Source organism: Amphiprion ocellaris, chromosome 11, assembly GCF_022539595.1.
Source record: "Amphiprion ocellaris isolate individual 3 ecotype Okinawa chromosome 11, ASM2253959v1, whole genome shotgun sequence".
NCBI classification, from domain to species: Eukaryota; Metazoa; Chordata; class Actinopteri; family Pomacentridae; genus Amphiprion; species Amphiprion ocellaris.
The window spans coordinates 20,758,590-20,781,191 of NC_072776.1; the positions used below are offsets into that span (position 1 = coordinate 20,758,590).

Here is a 22,602-nt window from a genome sequence, read left to right on the forward strand (position 1 = left end):
ACATATAAGCCATTTTAAGGTGTGAAGAGATTATTTTCAAGTATGTGACTTTGATAAGCAGAGAGGAGTTTTTAGAGGTTAAATCAACAACTGAAGAAGGACTTTAACATCTTCTTTTGTCCCACTTCGAAGTTTCCTAATACAGTTGCTCAGTTTAATGTTTGCCATTGTCCTATCTTTAGAGTGGCACACTTTACTGTATCCTGTACTTGCTTACGGAGTGGACTATATAGATAATGAAAACCGATGATCCCCTGTCACAGTGGCTTCGGCCTATCATCCAACATGTTCTTGTCAAATTCAGTCAAAACTGAAGTCAGCTGTGAACACATCACAGCTGCTGCGATGCTTACAAAGCTCAACAGATTGAAAAGGTCACTTTTCCAGGAATAGATTCAGAAACATTTGGAATAGAAGGCGCTGCTGCTGAGTTTCACCTCAAGCCCAACCAGTAAGTGTAAATGCAAGTCTTCAGAAGGTGTTAAAAATGCAGTTTGCCCTCTCTGTGACACTGTGCTGATTCAACTCACTGAAGGATATTTTTGCCATTTTTGACAAATTTAAAGCACTGAATTCAGGTGAAGGAGCTCATTTTTGATTTCTTGAAGAGGAGATAATGAATATGAATATTTGTGTTTTAGTGATTTATGCTTCATTGGCTGTCACCCATCTCACAATGTGACACTTTTCACTGAGAATTTTCTCAAAGTTGGCTGCTGTTGGCAGACTAATGCAAGTCTCCACACAATAATCACCAACTGAGAATTTTTATGTTTTGAAGACTGATCAAAACTTCCACTTTCTCACTGAACAGTTCTGAAATTATGGAGGCAACAGTTATTCAAGTAACTTGCCTCTCCTGGGTATTCTAGTCCATATTATGCTTTTAATATTACATTTCAACAAACCTTTAGAGAAACAAATATAAAAAACTTTTGAGTGGCAGGAAGTTTGCAGAGGAGTGCTAGGAAGGAATGCTCTTGAGTTGAGATGAGAGGATTTTCAGGGTGCTAGCTGCATAGTCAGGAAACAGGGATGGACAGAGCGGAACCCCTGTGGTGCTGGATTGGCAACTGGGTCCCAGGAGACGTGTGGGGAAAAGACTCAGACTGTTAAAAAAAAAAGGCAGTGTAGCAGCAGCCTGAGTGTGCCATTTTCAGTTCATTTAGCACAAAATGATGTGGTAACTTACAGGCAGCAGTTTGTAATGTGACCGAGTCTCTCCTGTGGTGGAATTAACATATTATTATGCCCCCTCTTATTGTTATGGCCCACGGGCAGGTGCAGGCATGTAGTACAAGGCTTTTCAAAAGTACACATTCACTGGGCAAAATGAGAGAACTGATTTTTTTTATATAGTAATTTTCAGACAAAACCATAAACTTTAAGCCTGATAGACATTTTGTGCCTGTCAGTGTTCATTTTGGGCCAATGCCAATATTTCGTTTTAGAGCCTTGGCAGTACTACTGATGATGATGCTGATATCATTGTGCACCCCTAGTCTCACTAGCAGAGTACACGTACAACCAAAAAAAAAAAACCAAAAAACACTAGAAGCAGCTCCATTAAATTTGATATAACCCTCTGACTAACCAAAAATGCTGCACCAGAAGATGTAAGAAGTCTTAGTTATGTCTGCGATGCCTGCAAAAATTACTGTGAAGCAAGGCCTTGAGGGCTTTTTGGACAGTAAGTTGAATTTTGTAATCAATTCTAAAATTACATGCAAGTCAATGCAATGATCTGAGGCCATTTTTGGTGTCCTCAGATGTAAAAAATGACTTTTGTTTAAATACTGGCCATGACTTTCTGAATCAATTATAGTAATCTATCATTCAAGCGACGAACACAGTTCTATGTATAGGAATTTTCTAAGCTCAGCTACATTCAAGACCTTGCTTTGTACCTGTATGGGCAATTATATCAAGGGTAGTTGAATGGATTTCTTTAGCCTGATAATTGGACTGGTTTTTCATTTTCACATCGTCTTCCAGCTTGACGTTGTGCCCATGGTAGCGGATTTCGGACTGGTTGGGGAGGTTATTGTGCCCCATCGAATCAGCAGTGACTTGTGTAAGTGTGAATTGTCAGTTGATGGAAGCAGCTTTGTGATAGCGGCAGCAAGGAGCAATCAGTGTTACTTGTGTGGATCAAAGAAACATGAAACTGTCAGAGTTATTTCAACAGGTTAACCTGTATTGCTGGGTCAGTTCATGCTGAGAGCCATTTGTATGGACTTTATATTTGTCAGTGATTGTTTTTCTGACTAACAGGTGCAAATATGCACAGTAGGAGCTATTTGAATTGCTGTAAAAAAAAAAAAAAAGTAGATGGAGAATCCAACTTAGAATCATTTGCATATTTGATGTATCTGATGACTGTAGATGACCATGACCAAAAATGAGTGGTACAGCCACAAGCATCTTTGGTGTATCTTTGATGGAAGAATAGAAGAGAAATCTTTCTCTGCCTTTTAGCTACAGCTCTTTCTCTAAATCAGCTACTCGAGGATAAAAGAGCACTGGAATAGAGAGACTATAAAAGCAGCTGGGTGGGAGCTGAGATACTGTAACCTGTCAATTAAGGAAGCAGACAATTTTAAACACAGAAGCAATTTCATTATTTTAATTTGTCTATTTAGCAAAGGCTAAGAAACATTCAAAAGTAAGAAAATGAATACGTTGAAGTCCATTAAGATAAAATAAAGTAAGATTAAAATTAAATAAAATGCATAAAATTAAACTAAACTAAAAATAACCAAAAATAATTACAGATCAGACATACAATTTGTGTGTAATTACAGTACAGTAATAAGTTAGTTGCCCCAAACAAACAAATTAATTGAGAAAGGACAGCTTTTATTTCAGATTTGAAAGTGGCTACAGCGGGGGAATGTTGAGCACATGCATGTTGAGCACTGCAGATAAAAGCAGCTTCATCCTGTTTACTTGTAACTCAAAGCACAAAGAGCCACTTAGTAAAGGGCCCTTAACAAACCAGCAAGCAACACATGCACAGGCCTGGGTTTAGGCATAATTGCATTTGGTTTGATGCATGACGTGACTATGGTTGACATGAATTTTCCCACTGGCCAGTCAAAAGCCATTGAGCTATGAGACAGGTTTGCACTATGATTAACTATTTTTCAATTTCCCCCTTTTCCTTTTAAATACCCAAAGGGAGAAAACTGACACATGACTCCGGTATTGTATTTGGAATTTTGTGTTTTTTTGTCAGTGGAAAATTCAGAAGAATCAATTTGGGAACTTCAGTGGCCAATCATTTTACAATGATGAAAACATTTTGAGTTGGATTATACCACCAGAGCCGAATTTAAATTTAAACTTTGTGTTACTGTCACTGACAAGGAAAACAGCTGAGTAGCTGTATGATTTCTGCCTGACATAAGCTTGATTAAATCAATTTGCCATACTTTAGTTACTTGCCAGATACAAAAAAGCTAATTTTAGTGTATGCCATGTTTTTACAACAGAACTGCTGTGACTAAAGAGCCTTGTTTGTTGGTTTGACTTGCATAGGTAGATGCTTGACTAAGTGACACAGTGACAAGGGGAGAAGAGATCTGTTTAGCTTTGAGTGTAATGCTCAGCTGGGGGTGTTTGTTGTCTGTTGAAAGCCTGGAACCACACGAGAAAACTGTGGAATTCACTTCCACACTTAGAGGTAAAAATGTTTATTGTGCATGGTTAGTTTTGCTTAGCAGAGCAAGAGATGTAGAGTGCTTCTATATTTATTCCAAATCAAAGAGGTGTGGTGGTAATGTTTTATCAATAATACAAATCCCCTTGTTGCATTTGCTTGTCAGCCAACGGTCTCGCCGTGTGCACATGGGAGGCGAATCTGATTAATTCTTCTTTGCTCGTGTGGAAATACAGTTCAGCGTAGCTTGACTAAGGTTGACATGGAATTTCAGTTAGTGTTTTAACTGGGTCAAGTTGTGCATTAAAACAGCTGTAGGTTCTTTTTTTTTCTAAGCACACCAAACGCGATGCAGTAGGCTTTTACTGCTGCAAAATTCTCTCCAGTGGATGTGTGTTCCCAGAAAGCTTTCAAGTCTTGTGAGGTGTGGCAAATGACATAATAATAAACAGTGTTTACATCTTTCCTATTTTTCAACACACTTATTCAAACCTAATTTTGTTCATTATATGCTCAACTTAGTTTTCTCCTCTCAATTTCTTTATATGCTGAAAGACGCCTGCCTCGCAGCTCTTACCAAGATGATGCAAATACAAACATTTACTTCTATATATTATTCTTGGAGATTTTGGAGTTTTTCTGGAAACATTTTGACCAGCAAATAACAAAGAGACATGATGTCTCATGCTCACTCATCCATTCATTCACAATGTGAGCCCCATGAATCCTGGCGTTGTCATCTTGGAACATGCCATCAGGGAAGAAAAACTCCATTGATGGAAAGATCTGGTCATTCAGTATATTCAGGTAGTCAGCTGATCTCATTCTTTGGGCCAATAACGTTACTGAACCTGACCAACCCCAGATCATAACCCTAACCCCCACAGACTTGTAGGCACTAGGCATGATGAGTGCATCACTTTGTCCACCTCTCTTCTTACCCTAATATGCCCATCACTTTGGAACAGGGTAAATCTGGACTCATCAGACCCCTTGACCTTCTTCCATTGCTCCAGAGTCCAACCTTTACGCTACCTAGCAAACTAAAGCCTTTTTTTTTCCTGATTAGCTTCACTGATCAGTGGTTTTCTTAAAGCTACACAGCTGTTAGCTGTTTAGTCCCAATTCTTTGAGTTCCTTTCACATTGTGCGTGTGGAAATGTTCTAACTTTAGCTATTAAACATAGCCATGAATTCACCTGTTGGTTTCCTATGATCATCTAAGAGTTTGTTCTGACCACATTTGTCCCTCGAAGATGACAGTTCACTAGTATCCTTCCAGGTTTTTATAATGCGTTGGACGGTTCTTAACCAAATTTTAGTAGTTACAGCAATCTCCTTAGTTGTTGTCTTTGCTTGATGCATGCCAATAATTTGACCCTTCTCAAACAGATTAACATCCTTTCCACGACTACAGGATATGACTTCCAACATGGTTGTTTAATAAATGAGAAGCTCCTCACTGTATCAGCCAGGGTTGAATAAGTTGTTACCAGCTGAAACATATTCATCACTGCAGTAATTATCCAATGGACGACTCTTACCTATTTGTTCAGTTAAATCCAAGTGGTGACTTTTTTTTGGACAGTCAGTGTATCATATGCCTGGCTGCTGTGGCTCTTACAGTCATTGTCGGGGATATGTTTGAATGAAGATGTGAAGAAAATGCATAGTTCCTTTTATTTCTGAGCATTTTCAGGTCTTTGTCATCCATGTCTTCTGTTGAAAAGCTGCTCATTAGTAGTCATGCTTTTTGCAGATTCATTCTAATACAATAGACTTTTTTTTTTTGAAGAAAATGGATGAGTTGTCATTTATTTTCTGCTTCTAAATTAGTAGCTTAAGTCATACAGTGAAACCAGGGATATCTGACTGCATCATCACTTCTGTTACGTGTTCTCTTCAATTTCATTGTACAGCTGCATCCAGCAGAGTCACCTTGTCCTCAGATCTCAACAATAAAACTGGTAAATAAAATGTCATAACCAAAATGAATAGTCTCCCAAGCCAATAAATATACAATGCATTCTTTTGAAAAAATGACTGTTTCCAGGATTATCAGTGATTTATAGTCAAAGTTTTAAAGTTAAAATTATTATGAGGTTGAAATCTCTATTACAAGATTCCAGAAATGCTACTCATGATATACTTTATATTTTATTGTGGCGTTATTTAAAGCAGTCTTTTCCCTTTGTCATTTAATGCTCCAAAGGACTAATGTACAATGAAAGATGAGCCATTTAGAAAGCCTACGACTCACAGATTCTCTGCTTGGTTTTTTGAGCACCCTATTTTCTCAAATGTTTCAGTAGAGCTGATGTATTTTGACTGTCTGTAGTCATTCTGTGTAGGTCAGAGCACCGCAGGTTTTAAGATGTACATGCCAGCTTGTACCTTCTGTACAAAAACCTTGACATCTGCCCAGTGCAGGCAGAGTTCTGCCCCTCAGGAAGTAAGATGGGCCAGAGCCAGTCTAGTGCTGTTCCCTGTTTCTTATCTACCACTCCCAGCATGTTAGGTGCTGGATCTATGCTACTCCCACATCATGGTGTTTTGCTATCAGGAAGCCCATGCTATAGAGTCTAGAGGGCAAAAAAAGGGTTCACAATTTTGAGAAAACTTTTTTAAAAAGAGGATTATTATATGGGAGTATTATTGAAAGTGCTGTCCATCATGACCTCCACCACTAGAACATATCCTCTAAAACATCTTTATTCACTGATTCCTCTGTCGCCTCATCACTCTTACCTGGGCTTAGAACAATATAAAAAGATGACTGGAGTATTTGATTGGACTTATTTTATTACTTCACTGGATATATTTCTTGGTTTTTTTTAGATGTCATATACTTTTCAGGTTTTACTGTGTTGGTATGACACCGGAGATTGAGATCATGCTTTTCTGCAATGACTAGCTTTTTTTTTTTCCTAATTACAGCTACAAAGAAGAGACCTGAGCAGTGTGTGGCATCTGTACTTTAGATTTTTATTCCTTTGATAGTTTTTAGTCTTAGATATGTCGAGTTGGGTTCATGTTTTGGGCCTGTGAATCCCTTTGAGTCATATTTAATATTAAGTTGTACAAACAAGTTTAACTAGACTTGGAATTCTAGATCAAGGCTTGTTTCTTCAAGTTTCTTTTAGAGTCAACTTTTTACCGAGCTGTCAGAAGTTGCCTAAGTGGATTAATCCAGCAGACTTCCCTCGTTTCTAACACATAACCCTCCTCTGTCCTCAGGACTTCAAGCCTCTTGTTGTCAGTGTATTTTAATTATGATTATTCGGTGACTGGATTTTGGTTTGTGAGGAGGAACAGGTTGTATTAATTTTAACTGAGTGGCGCTGTGATCTTCTGCCATTTTTTTTCACGTTTTGCTTCACGTTTTTCCAACATGTATTGAAGCCAATCATTGTTGTTGCTTTGGATGTTGTACAGAAAGGTTGATTGCCTGCTCACTAGATGTCGGTCTAAAGATTTACTTCAATACAAATATACCACTTTCAATTTAAATAATGCAGCTGATAACGTCTGTTTCCCTAATAAGATTCAGCTCTCTGTATGTAAAAGCACACTTCTAAAAAATAAACTTATTGCTTGAGGGGAGATAGAAATGACAGTTGTTTATTTTTCTATCCCCCTCCATTATTCATTATAATATATGCTGTTACTTGCCGAAAGGCACAAACTTTTGACAGTGAGGGAAGTGCTGAAGAAAATCCATTTTACATTATTTCTCAGCAGGGGATAGATGGGAGATATGTGATCATGTCACCTTTGGTTTTACTGAGGTGGAAATATGAAGAGGGAAAGGATTTGATTTTGTGAGAGCCATAAAATAGGTTCAGTCTTTTAATTTTGAAATAAAATGAGAACACCTTTATTTTTGCAGGGCTAAGCAGTACATATTATGAACTAAAAATCACACGACACACTGGCAAACTTACTATTTGTAGTATCTGTTGCCAGAAATGCATCGCATGCTCATTTTAAACTTCCAAAACTTGTTTGTGCATCTCGAGCAGTATCCATCTATCCATTATCTATACAGCGCTTTATCCTCTGTAGGGTTACAGGGGGGCTTCTCCAGCAGTATATATCAACAACATCTTGCATACAGAAGTCACTCTGCTCCAATTAATGCAACACCTTCAACATTCTTTGCCCTTTATGTCTATCTCTGAATGTCATTTCCCATTAATTCCTCAGGCACTTTCATGATAACTATGCAATACTACAGGGTAACACATAATAGAAAACTTTGCCCCTCATTTATCAAGTATCCAGACAGCTCACTTTAATCTTGAGAGTGCCCTTTCTTAAAGCACTTATTTGAACTCAAACATACTTGGACATCACGCTGAAGAAGGCCAAAGTATGGAGATAGTTTGATATAATCTCCTCAGTCCTACTGTACAATGTCAAACAAGGACTCAACTGAATGAATGAAGGCCTAATAATGAAAAAAATGTAGAATTCTAGTGAACAGTCTTAACTGTGCTGTGATCTTTGATTTTAGATTTTCCAAAGAAGCATATCATTGATTTTTGTTTTTTTTTTCCCCAACATTGCATTTTTGAGAGTGATTGATCAGTGTGTTTGCTTGCTTTCTGTAAACCATTAATAAACACTGACAGCTCACAAATCTCTGCAGCAGACACTGTGCTATAAATTTAATAGTTTATATGAATACAAATACTTTATAGTATTGGGCATGAGGCAAAGCTCATGGTGCTCGAATGCAAACATTTTTCATACTTCAAAAATGCCAAGCCAGCGCCTCTGTCATCACGCGCACACTAACATTATGTTTCTGATTAACTGTGTTTGTTGATTGTATCTTTTTATTGCATTTCTTCTCTAACTTTCATTTGTAGTTTTACCCTCTGATACTGTGCATTTGGGACTATCTGTTGGCAGATAGACTGGTTGGGTGTGTATTGCCTTATAAATTTAAGCTCACTCTTCCTTTACTTGTCAACCTAGGAGATTGACATAAGTGAAAAGTATCTGTAGCACTAGGACTTTGTAAGCCCAGTGAACACAGCCGCAGCCTTAATTGCAAGAGAAACACGTGCTTATTTCTTTCAGTCTACAAATGACCTATCTCACAGTGAATGAAATTAATAAATAACGTTTTGGCCGATAAATAACGGTATTGATTTTTTGGTTTTTTAATTGCTGAATGTAATTGTTACAGCGAGCAGACTAGCAAAAGGGCTCACTCATATCTCAAAGCTTGATTTTAAGTGTTTTTTTTCTTGTCTCTTTCTGCCTACAGAAGATGCAGCACTAATGAGCACCCATCAGCCTTTAGATGAGTGAGACACCACAACAAAACCTGAACATCAACAGTCCACAGTAACAGTAAGGCCCCTCATCAGCTATCTTGAGAGCTGTCTGTGAAGATATAATTATATATCATTATCATTATATAGTTTCAAATCCCCCTCAGCCAAGATCCTGCTAATGCACTTGCTTTGTGTTCTGAACAGTGAATGTCACTGTGACTGTGGGAGTAGAGGGGGGCAGCAGATAGCATATGGGAGCAATCGCACATACAGTCCTGACACATTATTCAGCCGCGCATATTCTTGTCAGGGTTCCTTTGCTTTGTGATAAACGTAGACAGGAATGAGGTGACATTATGATGCCATGCTGTTTACCTTCTTAGAAAATGTATTTATTCTTGGTAGTGACATTTCTGCGTTCTCCTTTTAAAAGGATCTTTCACATTCATACAGTTCTGGTAAATATCACAGCATATAATCCACATTTATGCAGTTTTTCAAATACTCAACGTCAGTTGTTGCTGATCTTTTTTCCTAAACCATGAATCTCTTTGGCACCCGTCCATGCACTCTGCCACACACGACATATGACATATGTGACATGAGTACATTAGCTAAAATTAATGTTACAGTGAAATGGCATAGTCCTATACTCAGTCAAAAAGATGTCAGCTGTTTTATTTTATTGCTGTGCAGATTTGCACATGAATATGTAACTTAAAATGAACAATTACAGATTAATTATACTAACTACTAAAGTGTTCAGTTTAAAAATACAATTAATTTTTTTTGCTTTCAATCCTAGTACAGGAAGGTTCCCTCTTGCCGACAAAAAGCAGCAAGGCAAACTATTTTTTATATCGCTGCAGATTTATATAGCTCAAACTGTGTGTTGAGGTTCTAGACATGTTAGCATTTCTCCATTGCAAGCTCTCAAAAATATTTCTCATCTGGTGAATCTGCCTGCAGCAAAGTACCAACCAGCTACACACCCTGTCATTACTAGTTTAAGCTTTATTACATACACTGATCAGCCACAGCATTACAACCACCACCAGCGTCCCGCACTAGTGGTCCTATGGGATGTGAGGTGTGGCCTTTTTAGATCAGACCTGTTCTGGCTCATTTGAAGGACACTTGATGGGGTTGGGATCTGGAGAGTTTTGGGGCCAGGTCATTGCCCCGGTGTCTTTGTCACTTTACTTGAGCCATTCCTGAGCATTTTTTGCGCTGCGGTAGGGTGCGTTGTGCTGCCAGGGGAGTCCACTAGCATTGGGGAGTTCTTTAGCCATAGGGAGGTGTGATTGGTCTGCAGCAATGTTTAGGTGGGTGGTACATGTCAAAGTAACATCTATGTCATCGCCAGAAGCCAAGGTTTCCAGAACATTGCATTGTAGTGAGATGATTAATGTATGTTCACTGTTGCCAGTGATTTTATTATGACCAACTAGCGTCAATGACAGAAATTTCAATAGTCATTCTGTCTGAATAATAGTTATGTTCAAGCATATGTATAGAACTTGTATATAGGCAAATGCGCCAGCACAGTGACTGTATGGCATGTATAATATAATAATTCTGGTTCTATTTTTGCAGAAATGTCTATATTTGTTGGGCATTCATATTATAACATAATCTTCTCTAAAGGTCGCTGATGAAATTATTGAGTAATGAAAGGAGAAAGAAGAATGACACACCATAGACCCCTTTACAGCCAGTCCTCCTTCCTCTTTGTGGCCCTGTTTATGCAGTGGTTTACTTTTCTGTGATAGAAACTGCAAACTAGTACGGTGTGTCTTCTTCAGTTTAAGGCATGATTTCAGAGAAGCAGTCAGAACGGAGAATGATAAAGAGGGAGAGAAATCTTGCTATAGAGTTGACTATATAGTTGAAGCTTTGATGTTTTCTTTCACTTAGAATGACAGTGTTGTAGAAAATGTGCTGGACTCCACATAAGTGGTATCCCTCTGTAGCGCTGCCTTGCCTACCATTTAAAAAAGGGCAGTTAGTATGGTTACAGGAGATCTTCTTTCATGCAAGTCCCATTTAAACCTCAGTGGACCTTTTGCTTGTACTGAGTGATTTTGTTTTGTTTTTTTTTATCATGCACAATCTTGTAAATCTGAATGTCTGTGAGAGACAACATGATCTGAAAAATTCTTTGATAATAAAATAGAGCTTGCCAGACTCTTCTGTGTAGTGACTACATTTAAAATGGTTGCTGACAGTAAAATATAGTCTTGTATAAATGACTTTGGCCAGATTTCATGTCGAAGCTGGGGAATGTCTTATCATGCAGAAACAGGGGTGTAGATTAGGAGTAAATTATTGAGGTAGATTGGGAACATAAATGAACCACTGAAATCCTTCTCTAAGATTTATGAGTGTGTCACACCAGTTTAAAAAGCATGTGAATTCCCTATGAAACATGTAATGTCTACCTACTATCATGCATGCCATTGCACAGTGTTGGTTTATATCTTACTGCTGCAAAGTTGTTTTTTTTTTAAATCATGTTTTTCCTTTAAATGACCTTGTTTATTATTTGAAATTTCCGTTCATTTAAAAGAATGTTGACATGTCTGAAAGTGGCACAGTGGCTCGGATGTTAGCACTGTCGCCTTGCAGCTAGAAGATGTCCCGGCCTGGGCCTGGGATCTTTCTGCATGGAGTTTGTATGTTTTCCCTGTGCATGTGTGGGTTTTCTCCAGGTACTCTGGCTTCCTCCCACAGTCCAAAAACATGCTGAGGTTAATTTGTGATTGTAAATTGTCCACAGGTGTGAATGCGAGTGTGATTGTTTGTCTCTGTATGTAGCCCTGTGATGGACTGATGACCTGTCCAAGGTGTCCCCTGCTTTCACGCTAAATCAGCTGGGATAGACTCCAGCCCCCTGTCACCCTAATGAGGATTAAGTGGTGTATAGATAATGGATGGATTTGAGAAGATAGAAAGTATTCACTTCCCTTGCAAGTTTTCCCCTTCTTATTGCTTTTGAACATGGAATCATTGTCAATTTAGTTTGGTTTTTTTTGACACTTTACAAAAAAGACTTTTCCCTGTCAGAATGAAGAATTCTCAACAAAGTATTATTGATTTAAATAAAAATATAAACTGTATGATAAATTAATGGAGAAGTATTCACCCCCTAACAAAATGACTCACCTAATTCAACATTGTTGCAGCCAATTGGTGCTGGAAGTCACACAAATTCACAACTCTATCACATATTAAGTAAAAAAAACTTCCAGTCGGGTGAATACTTTTTATAGGCATTGCACATGTTGCTGCCTGGGATGCAGCATAAGCATTAGTTCATCATTGCTTCAGATGGCGGCCCCTGACAGATCTGTACAGTCTTTATCCAAACACTTTGGAGAAACTGCCATGCCCCTCTGGATATTCTGTGCTTGGTCAGCTGTTCCTTTTCTCTGGAATTCACATTCACACTCTAGTCGGGAACTAGCCTCTTCCATCAGAACTTGAGCTAGAGTATGTGCTCTGACAATTAGACTGAAATCTCTATTTCACTGTTTTATAAAAATGTAGCTTTCTTATGTTGACTGCTGATCAAAAAGTAAAATTGAAATTGCAGGCAAACAAAAACTTCTGCCCATTAATGTATCCAAAGCTGGCTAATTTATGCAACTCATGCATAAATAGGCAAATAATACAGTTTGTGATTTTAGGGGGAGTCATGTATCGCAAGTATTGTTGCCTGGGTAACCAAGCATAGTCAGTGAAAGCAGGTTTTGGTTTCTGAACCAGCAAAGTGGTACTCAATCTGACAAGAAGAATGTGGTTAAAAGCCCTCAGGAAGCTGCACACAAGCACTGTGCCCACCTGTGGTTTGCCAAGAACAAGTTTTCGTCTGTCTTTTTTAAATTTTATGTCACAAAAATAACAAGGCTAATTCTTTTTCCATGTCATAGTATTACAAATAGTCCTTGTAATAAGATTATAGTATAGTAGTAATATCTTGGTGGAAACATTTTGAAAATGTCAGGACATAGTCTCAACTTACTCTAATTGCCAAGTTAGAATAAGGTTTGCAGGTAGCAGACTTATTAGGTAGGGGATTCTTTAGAAATGGATGTTTCAACACTGAAATAAGTTTTTTTGAAGTATTGCAGTAATGGGATTTCTCTTTGAGAAGCCTTTTTCAAGTTTTCCTGCACTGTTTTTCATCTTAATTTCGTGACTTATCTTGAGGTTTTAATAGCAGATTTTCTGGACCCTAAAGTGTATTGTTTAACTAAGTCTTGATTCAGTGCAAAGGACTCTATCATCAGTTCGTACATGGACACTCTAAAGAGGTAAACATGTCAAAATAAGCCCAAGTGGAACCTTATTTCATGTACACCATTCAAAAGATTTGTCACTCTTCCTGATCCTTCAAGTCTCAGCAACCATCATAACGATCAGCTGAAGTGCTGCTCTGTACCTTTGATCAGTACTATTCAGATTGTCGCTCATAGTGCTATAAAGTTCACTGACTCTGCGCTCTCAAGGTTATTTTCCCATGATTGCATTGTTAGGTCCAGCTGACACTATTTTTAGCTTTCCCCCACAACTTTCAGCACAGTTCCTTGGGGTTATTCAAATTATGTGTGTATATATATATATATATATATATATATATATATATATAAAGACTTAATGCTTAAAAGAACTGTGTAATTCTGAACATGAAATGAAAATATAGTAAATGTTCTGTTAAGTTTAACAGTCGATGGAGAAATGCTCATTTAGGGTAATATTCCTTAGCTAATGAAAGCAAGATTGTACTACTAGCTCACATACCACATAATCCTACATTACCATACAACTTAACTGCTACTGAAAATACAGTAAGATTTGAATAACACTTGTTTGCAGCCAAATCATGTTTTTGATCAACAGATATGTTCATAATGACTTTAACAGTAATTTGTTCATTGATATGCTTTTTTTTTCTTCTGCCACAATACTAACTTTTGGTTACATTTAGGTGCACACAACACTTGGTTGTTGTCAGGAAAAAAGGATGACTCTGGTTTAATACTGGAAAAAGTCCACCGTGGCCTGAGACACATCACTTTTATTTCATTAAAACCACTATCTTTTCCTGATTTTGATTCAAGTATTTTGTTGGCTAAATCTAATCACAGTTTGGACTCTTCACATGAATCCCTGGTTTCTGGTTGAGAGTTGTGCACTTTGTACACCTGCAAACCCAGCCACCCCCTGCCAACTCTGATGCAGTTCATAAACCTGGCACTTCAAAGCACAATCTCGGCTCTGAGCATAATCCAGGCAGTGATTATGTATGAGAACATAATTTTTAAGAAATAGGATAGGGCAGGGAATATATCTTGCTGCCATTTGGTAGACATCGCACACATAGAGCCTACGCAGTGCATTTTTGTAATAAGTACCATAAAACTGAGTTATGCCTGAAAACAAGTGGGTCTACCAACCGCTCTTATACAGACATCCTGAAGGGATAAACATGTCAGAGTCAGAACAGGCAGAATCATATTTCATATACACCATTCAAAAGATATGTCACCCTTTCTGATCCTTCAAATCTATAGAACCATCTTAAGGATCCTCTTAAGTAGTGAATTTTTGTAACATGCACATTTCCTGTGGTGGGATCTATCCTTCATCAGAGAATGTCGGGGAAGATACAGTCACAAATATTCAAAGCAAAAAAAAAATAAAAAATTTACATTACAACCAACCTGTACTGGAACTGAGTTTACACCCTCTGAATGCACAGTATAATAGCATTAGCATGAGCCTCAAGTAGCAGCTAAACCAGACAGCTGCCAAACTACTTTTTCACAGCTTTATGCCACAGAGTCCATCAACGATTCTTCTTCCTCATGTTATGGCACTGACTGCCATTTGTGCTTTGATTTAAAGAAGGATTAAAATACAGAGGATGTCATCATATGTGAGGTTTGTGACTGTGTTTATATGCAAACACATGTTGTGGTTGGTAAGATATCTGTCAAGTATTTCTACTGGTGTCATTTTGAATATAACTGGAGAGATGACATGTCTTTGAACTTTTGCTTTTAGTTGTATAAAGAACTTTACATTTGTTTTGTATGAAATGTACACTACAAATGAAGTTGGATTTAACGGATAAGCTAATCGGTTTAAGAAGGATGCCATGGGAAAAGGTCAGAATTTGTATTTCAGACATTGTGTTGACCTCATGAATATTATATAACAGTGATTTGCCTTAAGAGGTTGGTATCATGTAATGGTGGAGTGGTCTATAAAGAATTAGAATCTCTTAGAGGTAGCATAACAGCTTACTGTCATTGAAACGGTGACTGTTGCCTGCATATTTTGTTCATTTGTAGCAAAGTAATATTAATTCTGTGAGGTAGGCACACAACCAAGTGCTAAATGTACCTTCAGGTTGTGTGTGCGTGCATAACACACAGTTGGAGAAAAGGATTTCTTAGAAAAACAACACATCACAAACTATTGATGTTTAAAAGTTAGAGAAGATATTCTGAGCTGATCTAGTCTCTAAGCTAATTTTAGTGTTTTACTTGAGCTGTTGGTTGTAACAGCATATTAATGCTTTGTAGTAACTGTACAGACTGCAGAGGCCTTGAAGTGTCTGATATGCCTCCAGGTTTCAGTTCTATTGACTTGGGTGACATGCTAGAAGATTTAAGGAAAATATGATTTGAATTCTGATGACCTTGATGTGTGTGGGTGGTGGAGTGAAAATCCAAGAATTACACTGAGGTTTTTTCTGAGTACAGAAATATGTTTATGTTCAGCTTTGTAGGAAATTTACTTAAACAATTCCAACAGAAACTTGGATGCTACCTAGGACGGTGGTAAACTGCTTATGTACTTTTATGTAATGCCAGGAATAACATTTTTGGTGGAGGTGCTATATATTTTGAACAAAACAGTATTTTAGAACAGATGTAATGCAGTTTTGTTTCATTTTTCTAAAAAGCATATGATTTGTCTTCACACCAAAAATGAATGTTTTACTTTATGATCTTCCAGCTGTGTGTGTGTCCTCCACAGACACACACACAATACCATCAAAACAACAGTCATTACTAGAATATTCATCTTTATGTAATTCATACACATTTTAACTCTATTCTTCAGTTTAATAGCATTTGCCATAATTATATCATCTTTTACTTTTAGCATATTGTACTCAAAAATATTGCACTACATCATCTGATTTATTAATTTATAATGTATATAGATGCACATTAAATAATATAAAGTACTTGAATGTATTTTACATAACAAGCACTTTATTAGAAACCCCTTCGAAATAAAATCCGATGCAGCAATTCAGCTGTAATTTCTACTTTTACAAACTTTATTCATTTTCAGTTTTTGTTGATGTTGTCAGTAGTTGATAATTCTTCTTAATGTTTATTATTGACGTTGTAGTGGGTGGTGATTGTGCACTGGACTGGAATATATTGAAGTGTTCTTCATGTACGTAAAGAACTATTTTTTTAGATTGCACTAGATGGCACAGATGTTCCTTATGAAGTGTTTGGTGAGTTCACATTCAGTAGTTGTGTTTGAGTCATTCTAACCAATGGTTCAGATAGAAAAAGAAAGAAAGAAAGCCAACTGCAAGACATCTAGATAGTTTACAGCAGACAGTGATCTTCTTGAAGAAAATGGTGTTGAGCAGGTATACCTCTTCCTAGTTTTACTTCTCCGTGACCAGTTGTGCAAAATCGATTGGCTAAAAAACTGAATTTAAATCATCTTCAGAGTTCCTAAATTTAGTGCTGCGGGTCCTACTGTGCTTTATAGACTGCGGTGTAGAGCTTGTCTTCTTCCACATTCATCTGCAGCAAACTAAAGATGAATTCATAAAACAACTGAATGAAAAAGAGTTAATTCATTCATATCTGTAGTACAGCAGAACAGCACACATAGTGTGACCTTTTGAGCTGTCTAGAGCAAGTGTGTAGCTATGCAGGAACAAGAAGAACATTAGCAGTGGACACCTTCCTCCTTTCACCTTGTGCTGTGATATTGCATGGCTTGTCTCTTTTAATTAGCTTCCTAGTGTAGAATCAGCAAAAAAGGCCAATTCATGACCTATTGAGTTTTCCTGTTGTACAGTTTGGAGGCAAATTGATTTTAGCGTGATGTGTTCCTTTATTTAAAATAAATGTAAATGCGCTTTGAAGATTGTTCATTGCCTACCAACAATTAAATGCTTAAGACAGAATTAACGATTGGTTGAGAACACATGCCTGGCTGCACTGTTTGTCTTTATTGCACCCCCACTCCCCACCAATACAACAAACAACAAGAAAAAGAAAAAAACATCCCCATGTGTCCTTTACCCACTATCTCACTATATGATATGTAATATTCATTGTGAGCTGCACAAATGTATCCAAGCTTAAAAGATACATTTTTGCCAGTAAATAGCTCATATTTAATTCTTGATAATAGATAAATATTCAAATATTTAATTGATTTAGGTCACTGATATAGCAACTCAAAATCTAATGTAATGCAGAAGGTTTTTATTTTTATTTTCAAACTGATTTAGTGGATTTAAAATGATAAACACAATTAAAAGATGCAGGTGTAAAATAACAAATGATTAGTTAACTAAATTAGTTGATATTTCATTTAATTTTTTCGGGCAAAAATCCAAAACAGTTTTATTTCTTCAGTATAAATGTTGCTTTTCTGCATATTTCTAGGTTTTGGTCTCTCAGCAGCAGGCAGATGAATGGGCGACTGTAATGATAAATAATGAATGTAATAACTGATAATTACTGCTTTTAAGGTAGCACCTAAATGTTTTCATAGAACCTGATTTTTTTATTTCTTTCTTTACAGTAGACTGCCCTTTCAGTATCTTCCTTTTATTGTTGCCGATTGGAATATGGAAGAGCATTTTGAATAGAAGAATGCTTTTAAAGTGAATTATACCACAGCCGTCCACCTTTTGTAAAAATGCCTCTTCTATACAGCAGATCTAAACCTATTACAGTTACCTTTCCCTCATTTAACTTTATGTCCTGCAATATTTCATTGGCTGGCAAATGAAATATTGCATCATTGCAGGTATCAAAGCAGTTTTTTTGCTCAGCTTGAGAATGTAATTGGTAAATATTACAACTACTAATCCTAAGCACACTCACAGCATCATTGTGAAGCATGTTGACTTTGGTATTTTTGCTCAAATAAAAACCTAAATACAGCCTGACAGAGCCAACAGGACTGATAGGCTCTCTTGTTTTAATTATATCTTTCATTACTCTTTGTTTATGCATGTCATTGATAGTTAGTTAGCAAATCCCACCTTCATATTTGATTGTGAAAATCCTAGGTTGACAAATTGATTGAATTGCAAGCTTTGTGAGACCACTTCTCCAGGGATTACAGTGCTTGTTTTTGACACTGTCTTATTACAAAAGTATACAGCCTGTGTTGACATTGACATGAGGACACTGTTTCTGGAGCTCTCAAGTCTGGATTCAAATACTTGAGGTCGAAATCAGAATGCTGTGCTCGTGCTACTGATGAAATCATAACATTTAGGTTTTCATTTCAGAGTCTAATTTTCTTCCTGCCGTTCAGCTTCAAATCACGGGCAGGGTGGATATAAATCATTTGAACTCAGCATTTTCTTGTGTTAATGTAGCTAATATTGTGCAGTATACAGTCGTGGTGGAAGCAAGTGATTGCCTTCACTCTTCGTCATCGTAATTTTAGTTACAGTGAGTGGTGCAGAGGTGTAAACATGCCATGCTGAAACGGAACTGAAAATACATTTCTGGTATCAGACATTGCTACTTTGCATTACTGCTTAGACGGAACACAATTTTTGTGGAGGCTGCAAATCTCAATGAAAATCCACTGAGATGCCTCTCATTGAGATGCACATTCCTGCTGCTCCACCCACTCCCCACTCCCACAGACACACTCACACAAGCATCCCAGGCGAGGACAGAATAATTGGAGTCTCAACTTGTATAAATCTGTAAAGCATAAGAACTCCAAACACTGGTAGCGGGATGAAGACACTTAAGCTCTGTGTATTTTTGTTTTGTTTTGTATTATTGTGTACTGTAGTGCACAAACACATTTTTCTCTTTGTATGTTTTCCAACTGAACATGAAAAAAGGGAAAAAGCATGAGGCTGCAGTGTGGTTACTGAATGAAGACTGAAAAGATGAGTCATGGTTGTTTTCAACTGATGACCTAGATGCATTTGAGTCTTTGTGTGTGTCTCGTGCTCCTTTGCTGTTGTCTTGAACATCTTCGCTTCTCAGACAATGGTCAAATTCTACTGAAATAATGTCCATTACTGTGACATTTTGTCTTTTAAATTCTTGACGTCCATACAGTGTAGTAGAGGCAACTATGAATTTGCTGTACATACACAGATAAGTAAGTGAAAAAGACAAGTGTCTCAGATGTCATTGATTTCAACTTTAATTTTTTTTACTACATATGCATAATGGGCCTTTTTTCCTTCACTTTTTTTTTTTTTTTTTTTAACCCCCTTTTATTTGTGTCTGTGTAGCATAAAGGGCCCCACTTTTCCCGGAAAGTGTCTGGGCCAGTCACTTCCCTTACCCCACCACAGCTGTTCATACAAGACGCAAACATGAAATGATACAGGGCAGAGCAAAGAAAAACCTTAGAAAAATAAAGTGTGAACAGCTCAAAATCCTAAGACCCTCCCTGTTTCAAATGCTCTCTCATGCAGAAACCAAACCTCTGCTGGCCAGCAAAAACACACCACCACCCAAGGCCCTGACCAAGCTAAATCTCTAACCAGACAGCAAAAAAAAACAACCAAAAAAACAAGAAAAGTAATGCCCTCTTTTGTTTTGACTGACCTTTGTAAACTGGCTGGTTAGTGATTGTTTACTTTTGGCCTTTCTGGAGGTGCTTCTCAAACATGTGGACTTTTTTCTTTCAAACATACAGTAACCTCTGCAGAGCTGATTTTCTTCTTAGTTGCTGCAGTTCGCATGAATAAAATCTCTCCGAGCTCTTTGAAGCTCATGAAAAAGAAATACACAGCACACTTTTCTCTTATTTATTCACATCAGTGAAAACACAGCCATGAATTCATCTGTGCCTAAAGTACGTTGATTTTATTTTGATGAATGTCTCTGCTGCAGGGAAACCTACGGAAGTCCGACATTTAAAATTTCTTGCTACTAGACCACTGACAGCTGTACATCTCCATCATTTTCATGAAAATCAGATCCCTGTTATATCAGAGTTTATAATAACTTCCAATCCTGTCTGGGTAAACCTTAACCTTTATTTCATGTTTGTCTTTCTGTATTCTGTGTCTTTGTAAAGACACAGACAATCTTAAAAAAGTGGTCAGTTGCCCTTCCTTGAGTATTATACTTCATTGAGATGCTTGAAAGTTTGTGAAGGAGATACTCAGACAGACAGTTTCCTGATTAGACCCCTGGGAGATAATATTTGCATAAGGTTTTAGGTGTTGGAAAAAAAATTCTCAACAAATCGCGTAATTGGACTGCAGTGTCAGGTGTTTGTCAGCTCCAATATCATCCTTTTTTTCACTGGTCCTGCCCTCTAGTCTTCATTTTGAGAGTGTGCCAAGCAGTTCATTGCTATGTGATAAAAAGGACAATCGAGTCGTCAGATTTTAAAGTGGTGTAGCACACTTTCAGCTGCTGGCATAGTCACTTTGAGCCTCAAATGTTTCTGGAGTGCAGTGGAAAAGGAAAGGGTATTATTAAGTTGACATAATCTCACAGGGAGGCTTTGAGTGCTTTAAGTTGGAAAAGTGTTGTGACTTCTATTTCATAATGTTTTGACCATACTGCTGTTTTGATTGACGCCAAGATGTTGACCTAAAGCTGTTTCCAGTGCAACATAGTGTGATGATGAATCACATACTGCAGCAAAAGGGTAAGGCTGCAACCTCTGGCATCATGGCTTTTATAGGTCATCTCTGGTATGCCACAGTGCATCGCAGCGAAATAGTCCTGTCAAAAGGGGTCTCTTTTTCGCACATGCAAAACTCCTTTTGGACAAACTGTGGGCGGAGGAAGTTGTGTTTGAATGTCAAGTATCTTGTGTCTAGGCAAAAGCTTCTTGTTGAGTTTGCAAGCCTCATCATCTCCCCTCACTGCAGTCCTTAGTGTACCACCATCTGGCCCACAGCTGAAAACTATTAAGATCCGCTGGAACTTCCTCTTCACTATTCCACCCCAGTTTGAAGGCAAGTAAGTAGCTTTTATCTCAGCTCTGTTGTTGTTGTTTGCATGTTTCTCTCCATAGATCTTGTCCTCCTCTTCCTGTAAAGTGTAGAAGTTCTTTTCCTTGATAAAGTATGTCAGGGTGCTGCATTTGATCCACCGTAGTTAAAGTGCTGAGCTGTGAGAGAGCAAGCCTGGCTTTTAAATTAGACACCAAAACACCACGGTTGATTCAACTGAGGAATTCTAGGACTAAATTCATAAACAGATTGCAGTTGCGATGCTTTATGTGTTACGCTCAGCCAGCAAGGCTCCACAGTCAGGGTGAGAGCAGAGTGAAGAAAACAAAGGATCTTTGTTGATTTTCTTTTCTGAGGCATTATGTTGAGACCACAGTGCATGCTCTGCTTCTATCCCATGTTAAAAGCCTGCTGCCTTTTGAGTGCATATGGGTCAGATTAGTGAGTGGCTGAGAGGCATTTGTAAACGGAGGCTAACTTGCCTTTTTCCTTTATTTTTAAGTCTTTTTAAACATTTGTCAAACTTTTGCATTTGGATTCATTTTTCTGCTGTTTGCGCTTGAGAGAAGACTGCACAGGGTCAGAGTAGGTTGCGCTCATTTCCAGAAAGATTCTTTCCCAAGCTAAATTCCAAATGTTTGAGTCACTGGAGGTGAATCGTAAGACTTTTGGACATGGTTTTCGCTGTGTGTTTGGGAGGATGGTGTTCTAAGTAAGTGAAATGCTGACACATATTTTCCACAGTTTTTGCTAAAATTTCCCCAGCACAATTCAGAACACATATTATTTGTGTTTAAGTCTATCAGACAGTGTGTGCTTCAGTGTTGTATTTGATAGTACACTGTAAATGAATTGTGTGGTTTTATTTGCTTTTTAGTACTGGACTATGTCCATTTACTTTTCTTACTAGACCTAATATTGTTGGACCATTTAGAATAATGTAGAATAAATGCGATGATCACTCAAGTGAGCTTACTGTGGATTGTTGCTGAGCAGTATATATGTATGTGTACTACACACTTCTTTTGGTGAGGAGTTCAGTAGACCTATACCGGCGCTTCCACTGCAGCTGGTAAACATGGATGGGAGACTGAGGTTGTTTGCAGCTCATTGTTAGGTCTGTGTGTGTTTGTGTGTGTGTGTCTTTGTGTCTTGGGGTCTGCAGTTCTCCCAGGGGGGTGCTGTTGAATCACCAGACAGGAAGCTATTAAAACGGGCCCAACACTGCAGCTGCCAATCAAAATGAGTGACATCACAGTCAAGTGTCAGGCGAAGCATTGCATTACATCCAAGTATGTCACAAACAAACAAAAAGGTAGCCAGGCTGTGACTGCTGCCAGACCTTTCTGCTGTGGTTGCCAAAATGGAGCAATCTTTGTTTTAAGAAGTTAAAGCTCTTAGTGGTGACATTT

General features: G+C 37.8%; 1 protein-coding gene across 8 annotated transcripts in view; it reads left to right on the forward strand.

Moving 5' to 3' along the window:
• The window catches only part of gulp1a (GULP PTB domain containing engulfment adaptor 1a), a 79,232-nt gene that overhangs the window by 20,614 nt on the left and 36,016 nt on the right, over nt 1-22,602 (forward strand). For 4 of the 8 annotated variants that reach the window (XM_035950102.2, XM_035950101.2, XM_035950104.2 and 1 more), the window contains exon 1: nt 21,019-21,193. The exons of 1 other annotated variant lie outside the window; for it this stretch is intronic. In XM_035950102.2, the coding sequence (XP_035805995.2) occupies nt 21,034-21,193 (160 nt within the window). In that variant the 5' untranslated portion in view covers nt 21,019-21,033. Of the gene's footprint in view, nt 1-8,939; nt 9,026-21,018; nt 21,198-21,628; nt 21,903-22,602 lie in introns of those variants that run through there. 3 more of the 8 variants (XM_023274520.3, XM_023274523.3, XM_023274522.3) reach the window with 3 other exon arrangements.